The sequence below is a fragment of the Apis mellifera genome, linkage group LG12 (genome assembly GCF_003254395.2).
Source record: "Apis mellifera strain DH4 linkage group LG12, Amel_HAv3.1, whole genome shotgun sequence".
NCBI lineage: Eukaryota > Metazoa > Arthropoda > Insecta > Hymenoptera > Apidae > Apis > Apis mellifera.
The window spans coordinates 9266060-9275526 of NC_037649.1; the positions used below are offsets into that span (position 1 = coordinate 9266060).

A 9467-nucleotide genomic window follows, 5' to 3' on the forward strand; every position below is an offset into this window, starting at 1 on the left:
AATTAATTTTAGAAAGAAATAATTTGTAAACATAACCTAATAATTATAATTGATAAAGTATTTTATAATTTATTCAGCAATCTCCTTAAATATATTAATTTATTATATTTAATAAGTTTCTTATTTTTTTTATTATAATGTTCATAAGTAATGAAAAGTTATTTATTGATGATAATACGATAATATTTAAAAATTTGTTATCAATATATAACATTTATTATTAAAAATTAAAAGATAAAATTTATAGTTTTTTATATATTTATTGATATTTAAAATTATTTAAATAATCATTCTTATTAATAAGAGCAAGATATCTATCTATACATGTATATACATATATATGTTATAATCAACTATACATCTTATAAAATATTTTATGAATAAATACCAGGACAAATTAATTTATTTAACTAATTTACCTTTATTCAATACTTATATAAGAATTACATTCAATTTTTGTTGTGTCACTCATGGTTTTGTTTATCAATACATCAGTCTAATAGATGTCACAGAACTGTCATCACTAGACAGCAACACACATAACCACATCATAGTTGACTACTGACACTTTAGATTTGGTAATGATACTCTATGTCCTACTATTTATAAGATTTAACACTTACAATCTACAAAAAATGCCATCTACATTTTTCATTTTATATATTTTAACAATTATTGTAACATTGTAACAAGTCAGTAAAGCAGTTTACAGATCGGCAAGATAGTATTCTGTAATACGTTATTATAAATAAAAAAGTATATACTATATTAGAAATATAAAATAAACCTAATATTCAGTGTATTTTTATGTAAAGTCTAGAATCTCCTTTCTATTTTAATTCTTAACGATTCGATTTGAATAAGATTGCAACGTTAGTAATGATTAGGATTGAAATTAAATTTCAATATGAAATTACAAATAAGAAATAAAACAAAAAATAAAAAAAAATATTTTTCAAAATATTTTATAAACGTATAAGCAAATATAAAGAAAATTAAATAATAAAAAAATAAAAATAAAATAAAAATTGACCATCAGCGAATATTAAAGAGAGATTTTTCGAATATTAAAAATTGGATAAGAATTGAGAATTAGCGCCAATATTAAAAATAGATTAAGAATTGAAGATTTTTTTAAAGTATTTTTAATAAATAATGTTCACAGTCAATTTTTATCCGATTTCTAATTTTTTCTCAGTATAATATATTTTAATATTTTCTGTTCTTTTTAAATGTAGCGTTAATTTTATTTTTCTCTTTTTTTCACTATTTTCTTTCCTTGTCTATACTTTACACAATTTATGTGTTTAAGAAACAGTTTTCGTATCTGATTGATTTTATTATCTTCTTTGCTTAATTTATTAATTAAAAATTTTAATAGTTATATATATATATATTTACATTCTTGTATGTAGAAAGTATATATATTTTACATGTATATAAATTTTTCTTTTTATATCAATTAAATGTTTCCAAAAGATTTACAATCAAATAACCTAAATTTTATTTGTTGTCAACAAAGTTTTTATATTTTACATTACGATGGAAACAATTAAAAATTATTTATTCTGTCAAGGTTTGTACAGAACATAATTAAATAATATTTTGTTTTTTATTTTTATTTTTTTTATTGAATTTATTTTAAGAATTTATTTATTTATTATAATTTTAAGAATATTTAATTTAAAATTATCTTTATTTTATATTTTCAGTTTGATATATAAATGTATGTATGTAGCTTCAATTAAATTTCTTATGTTCATGAAATATTTTATTGTAATTGACCTTTTTTAATTATGGAAAAATCTAAAGATACATTTGCATGGGTTCATCAATTAGAATGTCCACCAATAATATTCAATACTTCAGTACAAAAAATGTTTGTATAAATTTATGACATAATATGTATTTTTTTTTTTTTTGTAAATATAATTTGAATATGATATTGTATAAAATTATGTTATCTAAATTATGATTATATTTCAAATATAAATTATATATATTATTTATAGATTAAATTCAAGACTTATAGGACTTATGTGGGATGATTTAGCTGATGTTATATTTAATATTAAAGAAGCCAAAATAATACGAAAAAATATTTTATTATATCATTTAAAACAAGGGACATCTAATAATGTTATTGAATGTATGAAAAATTTATTACAATTAAAATTAAATAAAAATGATTTAAAAAATCAAATATCTAAATTAGAAGAAGAATATGAGCAACAAGATTTTACAGTTAGACAAAAAGGTATCTTATTATTAGAAATATTATATTATTAGAAATATTATATATATTTAATAGATATTATTATTATTATTATTGTTATTATATTATTATTATTTATATTATAGTTCAAAAGTTACAAGACATTTCATCCAAACGTTCTGAAGTAAGAGCAAAAAGAGATTTACTTAAAATGAAATATGATCAAACTAAAACACAACTTAGTGACTGTAATGATATGAGAGCAGTTTGTCATTATTTAATGCCAAGTACTTGTAAAGATTTAGATCATAAAATACTAATGGAAATGTCAGATGTGGTAACAAGTCTTTGGACTGGAGCAGATAAAAGACATGTATGTATTTATTATATATTACTTAGAAATGATAATTAAATAATTATTTTATTTACAATATACTTTTAGGTGTGGGATACAATATCAAGTAATCTTAATCATATTGAAGTATCTACATTATGGCATTATTTATATCAGAAATTATCAGAAGATGTGAATATATTAATTAATTCAGAAACTATGAAATCAATGGACACAGATGAAAAAAATATAAATATTGCTATTGTTAAATTATATGGACAACATATTTCTATGATTTCTAAACGATTATTACATAATACAAGAGCAAATCATCATAAGCAAAATGTTTTGGAATATATTGAAAAAATTGAAGTATAGCATAAATATTAGATAAATATTAAAAATAATTTAAAATTTTAAATTTTATTCTGATTTTAGACAGCTTCAAATAATTCTACAGATGTAAGTGATTGGTTAGCATTAGCATTAGAAGTTCATAAATTAGAAAATGAACAAAAAAATTTACAAGAAGAAATTGAAAAAATTCAAAATGATATATATGAAAACAACGTGTGTGCATTTGATCTATCACAATTAAGTTTAGAAATTCAAAATGTTGATACTGAAATTGTATGTTAACAATTCATAATTATTATGATTTATATATACATATTTTTATATTAATTTTATATTACTTTTAGGCAGAATATATACAAAATATACGACAATCTTTAATTCTTTTAAAATGTGCACCAAGATTTCTTATGCAATCTAAAGAAAAAATAAATTTAGAGTTACAAAAAATAATAACAATGCGGGCTGATGGATATGATTCTACAATGTTAGAAAATGATTTAACTACTGAATTAGATATATTTTATGATATTTTAGATCTTAATGCTTTAAAGAAAGTTATGTTAAAAGGAGAGATTAGAGTTTATAGGTAAAAAAAAATATTATTATATCTAAAATTTATATCTAAAATTAATATTGATTTGTACATAAATTATATATTGATTTGTACAATTTGATTTATGCAAATATTTTAGGCATATGAAAAGTTGCTTCAATGAAGCCTGTGTTTCAATTACTAATTCTCAATTTTCAAATATTAAATCATATTTTCCATTGATTCAAATACCAATATACTCTTTAATAGAATGTTACAAGAATTTAATTTCTATGTATAAAAAATTCGAAATTTTAGAAACTGAACAAAATTTAAATTTACCCATGTTAACATATAAAGAAAATAACTATAATACAATTGAACTTTTAAACTTGTCAAAGATTATCAATATGAAAACAAGAACAGAAATTGATAAATTTAATGATATTTTAAATGATTGGTATGTATATATAATTTTATTGATTTTAATATTGGTATGTGTATATACTAAGTTTATAACATACAGATATTAATCTTTGTTTTATTATTAACAGGGTAAATCAACCTGTTCAAAAAGTAATGGAAATTATTGATAAAACTGTAGATAATGCTACTCTTTCAGAGTGGATTGAACGTTACGATGTATTATTATATATGTTACAAAATTCTACATAGCGTTATGTGTATAAATATATTCTATTTTTTTGTAAAAAATTTGTATTGCATAAAACTACAATATATAATAATTTATATACACGATATTATGTTTTATTACATAATCATTGTATTATATTGCAATAATAATATTTTATTATTAGCTAATATGTAATTATATCTAATAAGTAAATTGAATTTTACTATAAATATGTACTTTACTATGAATATTATATAAATATATATATTATATGATACATATATTTCTTGCTTTTTGAATAGAATTTTATATATAATAAATAATATATGATTAAAATTTTATTATATTATAAAAAAATAATTATTTATATTAATTCTTTAAGTGCACATTATATATATATATGTATATTAATCTTTTAGAATTATGTATATTCTTAGACTCTTTATTTCTTTTAGGAAATTTCGATATGATATTTTGGTAACAGTTAGATATAAATAGTAATTCTTTATTACCCTAGTATTTGGAAGTTAGGAAATTTTATCATTACAATACCACACAATAATAAAATAACATTTTATAATTGTATGGTTGTATTAATGGAATGAGATTTTACAATTGTATAGTTCGTAGCATCGTGTTAAATAATAGTTTTATAAAAAGTAAAATAAAATCATTTTTTATAATGCAATAATAATAGCATTTTTTATGCTGTTAAAGATTAAAAAATCTAATTTATTAGAAGATAAAATGCTATCAACTGTTTTAAAATCTGTATTTGGTTATGATGATTTTAAAAGTGATATTCAAAAGCAGGCAACTTCTGCTATTTATAAAGGTTTAATATTTATTAATATTAATATTATTTACATATAATAAACATAAAAAATCTATTTAGTCATTTATTTTGAAAATATTATTCGTTTTAAAATAAATTAATACATATTTTTAGGTAAACAAGATGTATTTGTATGTATGCCAACTGGATCTGGCAAGTCACTTTGTTTTCAATTACCAGCATTAATGAAAAAAGATAAAATTACAATTGTTTTTTCACCATTATTAGCTTTAATGAAGGTATGTGTTTTATATTACAATGTATATTATAAATGTATATATAATGTTTAAAAGTAATTTAAACTAATTATAATATTAATTTATATTTTATATATATATATTATTATATATATTATTATTATATATTTTATTATAGAATCAAATAGATTTTTTAATTAGCAAAAAAATTAATGCAAGTTCATTGAACTCAAACACATCTTCAAAAGAAAGAAATGCAATAATAAAAGATTTGACATCAAATTCTCCAAAAATTAAATTATTATATGTTACTCCTGAAATGGGAGCACAACAACATTTTCAAGTAAATTATTAATTCATAATTATAATAAAATATTTATTATATTTTTTAATTATTTATATTATTTATTTACTTTATATTATTTATTATACTTTATATATTAAATACTTATTGCAATTATTTTTCTATAGGATATAATAATAAAATTAAAGAAAACAAAAACACTGTCTTATTTTGTTATTGATGAAGCTCATTGTTTGAGTCAATGGGGTCATGATTTTAGACCTAGTTATAGACAACTAGGAATATTTAAAAAATTATGTCCCAATATTCCAATAATCGCATTAACAGCTACTGCTGCAAAGGAGGTAAACAAATTTAAAGTGATGATAAATACTTAAAATTTAGTTATATGAAATATATGTTTATAGGTAAAAGATGATATACTTCAATGCTTAAATATGAAAAATCCTGCAATATTTTCAGTTCCTGTTTTTAGATCTAATCTTTATTATGATGTATGGTTTTTAGAAATATTAGATAAGCCTTTTGAACATTTAAAAAATTTTATTATAGAAAGTCTTGGTTGTCAAGATAAATCCATTCCAAAAGTAAGTCATTGCATATGATACATTTGTTTTTGTATATAATATATATTAAATTATATTTAAAAATTAATTTTAGGTTAAAAAAGGTTGTGGCATTATTTATTGTAGAAAGAAAGAAGCAACTGAAATAATTGCACATAAATTGTCTAATTCTGGTATATCTACTCTTGCATATCATGCAGGTATGTTATTGAAAATAAAATTAATAATAATAGAAAAATGTTAATTACAAATAATTATTTTTGCAGGTTTAAAAACTCAAGAACGTAATGAAGTTCAAAATAAATGGACATCTGGTGAAGTGCCTGTCATTGCAGCAACATGTAGCTTCGGAATGGGTGTAGATAAAGGATCTGTTAGGTAAATTAGTTTATTAAGAAAATAAATTTATAATATTTTCATTAATGTGCAATATAATTTTGTATATAGATTTGTAGTACATTGGACAGTTCCTCAAAATATAGCAGCATATTATCAAGAATCTGGTAGAGCTGGCAGAGATGGTAAACCAGCATTTTGTAGAATTTATTTTAGTAATGAAGAATATGCACCTATTGCATTTCTTATTAAAGAAGAAATTACAAAAAAAAATTCAGAACTTGTAAAATTAAGATGGAAAAATTTTGAAAAAACTGTTTCTTACTGTCTTGAAGCAAAGTAAGAATTATTATATTGCTTATAAATATTTTTTTTCAACATACAAATGTTTAATGCATTCTACAGATGTAGACATGCGGTATTTTCTAAATATTTTGGAGATAATCCACCACAATGTAAGGATAGGTGTGATGTATGCAAAGATAAAGATATTGTTCAAACAAGAATATCACAATTTGAAATGTCTCAAACTAGATCACGAATATTTAAATCTAATAATAATTTAGATGGCTTTGCTTTACCAAAGTATGATAATGAGTAAGTATAATATATAGAAAAACTATTAAAATTTTATATATTTTTTACTATATTATATTAGCCTAATTTCTTATTTATTTTTAAGATATTGTGAAAATGAATATGATGAGAAAACAGTTTCAAGAGAAAAACTTTTATCCGAAAGTAAACGAGAAGCTAAAGAATTAATTGAAAAACAATTTGCTATTCGAAGAAATAATAGTAAAAACAATGAGGTAAAAAAGCTAGATTTATATATATTTTTGTTGTATTTTGTTTCTTTTCTTTTTTGTATTATATTTTTTTTTCAGTTAAAAAAACAAAACCGTGAAGATGCTAAAAAATCTCATGTACGTGCAGCTGATAGTACTGATATAAAAATAAAAGGTTTAGCTGTCCAAATTCGAGAGCACTTTTATATTCAGTTAAGATCAGCATTGCTGGATAATTATGAAAAGATATTTCCTGAATCTAAAGGACAGATTCAGGAAAATGATATGCATAATATAGCATATAATCTTGAATATAAAATTTTATGTAATAGTAAAATTGCAAATAAATATAAATTTGATATGTCTAAATTGGTATGTAATATTGTATTTTACATTCATTTATAATTCAGTTATATATAATTTGAATTTAATAAGTATAGAATATTTTATTATATAGAATCATATATAGAATCATATAGAATATAGAATATTATATTATAAATTAATATAATTTTAATTTTAATTTAACAATAATAGTAATGATTTTAAATAAATTTTGATAAATATAGGTTTCTTCTGTACGGAAATGTACCAGCACTAATGAACTTCATGAGTATTTACATGATTTTAACATAAACAGCAAACAGAATATACAAGCAGAATATTTTCATGAGTATAATAATAAAGAAGAAAAAAATGAAACTTTTAATTTAGAACAGAATATAGAAGGTAAAAATATATTAAATCAGCAAATAGATACGAATATTTCTTGTCCTACTTTTAAGACTGCTTTAGAACTTAGAAGAAATGAAAATAAAATTGATAATACTAAGAAATATATATTTGAAGCAAGTATTTTGCAAGATGATAATAAAGTCAATATAATAGAATCAAAACAAAATGTTAATAAAAGAAACAATATTGCAAAAGATAATAATGAACAAACTGTAAAAGAAGATACAACTAATAATTTCGAAATGTTAAGTGGTTTTACATGCGCTCGAAAAATGTACGAAAAAAATGAGATATTAAAAAACCAAAATAAAAAATTACAAAAATCTTCAAAGGAACTTCCGAAAAAAAATATAAAAAATAAAAAACAGTCTCCCATAAATAAATCAGTTTATGAACAAATTTTATTACAATCTGCAAAATCAAATTTCGTTACAATAGAAAATAATGAAAGTAATAATAGTATAAATACCAAAGATCTTCAAAAATATCAAAATAAAAAGCGACTTAGAAATATAGATTTATTTGAAAGTAATGTAGATAAGGAATTAAATAAAAAAATGAAGTTTGATGAAAAAAAATCTTTTGAAATTTTAAGTAATGAGAAACAGGATAATACTACAAACGAAATTGAAACAAAAAAAATTGTTCTTGATGAAAATAAAAGTGATAATGAAAAAACTGAAGATTTTAAAAATAAAAAATTATTTACAACAATAAAAGCTTCAGAAAAAGAAGAAATAAACATAAAAATGAAAATGAACACAATAACAGAATCTATAGAAAAAGAAACATCTTTGAATGGAAAACATAAAAAGAATCATTTAAAACAATATAATAAAAATAAAAAATTACTAGTACCTGCAGATAAAGCCACTCAATTTAAAACTGTAGAAATTTTAAAATCATATTTAATGAAATATTATCGATCTGAACGTATTCCAGATCGAACAACATTTTCAAAAACTTGTAGAAAAATACATCATACTCTTCTTGCTCAAAAAATATTTGGTAAAGTATAATTTAAAGAAGTTGAATCTTTTTATCATTATTTAATTAATTTAAATTAATAATAAATGTTTCAGATGAAGAAGGAATACAACAATTTGTTACAAAATATATGACAAATTAATAATTTTTATTGTAATATCATTTGTATATATATTTATATAAGATTATAAATTAATTTATAAATTTTTATTTATTATATATATTCTTTAAATACAGTTTTGTATCGTAATATTTTATTATAAATTAAATAAGAATATATAAATTAAAGCTCAAATTTCCTAATTTTAATTATTAATATTTTTTTATTATTACATTTATTCTTAGAATTTTTTATATGTGATAATGTATATCATATACATTATTATTTATATGTATTCAAAATTTAACTTGTATAATTGTGCTATATATTATATTATGTATATAAAAATTTGATAAGATAAAATATAATTATTCTACTATTTTATATTCTACTATTTTGTATATCATAATTTTAATTTGATTTTTTAATTTGTTTATTACAATTTAAATAAAATATAAATCATTAATTACTTTTAATTTTTAACAGGAATACAATAAATAAATTTTTGTTATAAATATTATTTATTGAGCAATTCTTATAAATATAA

The 9467-nt window shown here is 19.7% G+C and overlaps 3 protein-coding genes across 15 annotated transcripts in view; 2 read left to right on the forward strand and 1 right to left on the reverse strand.

Moving 5' to 3' along the window:
- The window catches only part of LOC410019 (uncharacterized protein KIAA1109), a 24911-nt gene extending 24364 nt beyond the window's left edge, over positions 1 to 547 (reverse strand). For all 10 annotated transcript variants that reach the window (XM_016915381.2, XM_026444330.1, XM_026444331.1 and 7 more), the window contains exon 1: positions 420 to 547. The gene's annotated coding sequence lies outside the window, so the exon portion shown is untranslated. The remainder of the gene's footprint in view (positions 1 to 419) is intronic.
- Positions 443 to 4197, forward strand: LOC100576774. 3 transcript variants are annotated; one of them, XM_016915383.2, is made up of 9 exons: positions 1088 to 1576; positions 1713 to 1879; positions 2013 to 2257; positions 2362 to 2588; positions 2658 to 2921; positions 2988 to 3179; positions 3251 to 3492; positions 3599 to 3898; positions 3993 to 4197. In XM_016915383.2, the coding sequence occupies exons 2-9, from the start codon at positions 1797 to 1799 to the stop codon at positions 4111 to 4113; spliced, it is 1674 nt and encodes a 557-aa protein (XP_016770872.1). In that variant the 5' UTR covers positions 1088 to 1576; positions 1713 to 1796; the 3' UTR covers positions 4114 to 4197. The 3 variants fall into 3 exon arrangements, with proteins under 3 accessions (XP_016770873.1, XP_016770872.1, XP_016770874.1); XM_016915384.2 differs by lacking the exons at positions 1088 to 1576; positions 1713 to 1879 and adding an exon at positions 443 to 578; XM_016915385.2 differs by lacking the exon at positions 1713 to 1879 and having other exon boundaries at positions 1422 to 1576.
- Positions 4198 to 4606: 409 nt separating this feature from the next.
- On the forward strand, positions 4607 to 9007 carry LOC552317 (ATP-dependent DNA helicase Q5). Of its 2 annotated transcripts, XM_016915622.2 has the most exons (13): positions 4607 to 4907; positions 5022 to 5146; positions 5283 to 5447; positions 5576 to 5752; positions 5816 to 5995; positions 6069 to 6174; positions 6241 to 6352; positions 6422 to 6649; positions 6716 to 6907; positions 6993 to 7122; positions 7198 to 7470; positions 7668 to 8841; positions 8916 to 9007. In XM_016915622.2, the coding sequence occupies exons 1-13, from the start codon at positions 4778 to 4780 to the stop codon at positions 8960 to 8962; spliced, it is 3039 nt and encodes a 1012-aa protein (XP_016771111.2). In that variant the 5' UTR covers positions 4607 to 4777; the 3' UTR covers positions 8963 to 9007. The 2 variants fall into 2 exon arrangements, with proteins under 2 accessions (XP_016771111.2, XP_026300141.1); XM_026444356.1 differs by lacking the exon at positions 5283 to 5447.
- Positions 9008 to 9467: the final 460 nt, after the last annotated feature.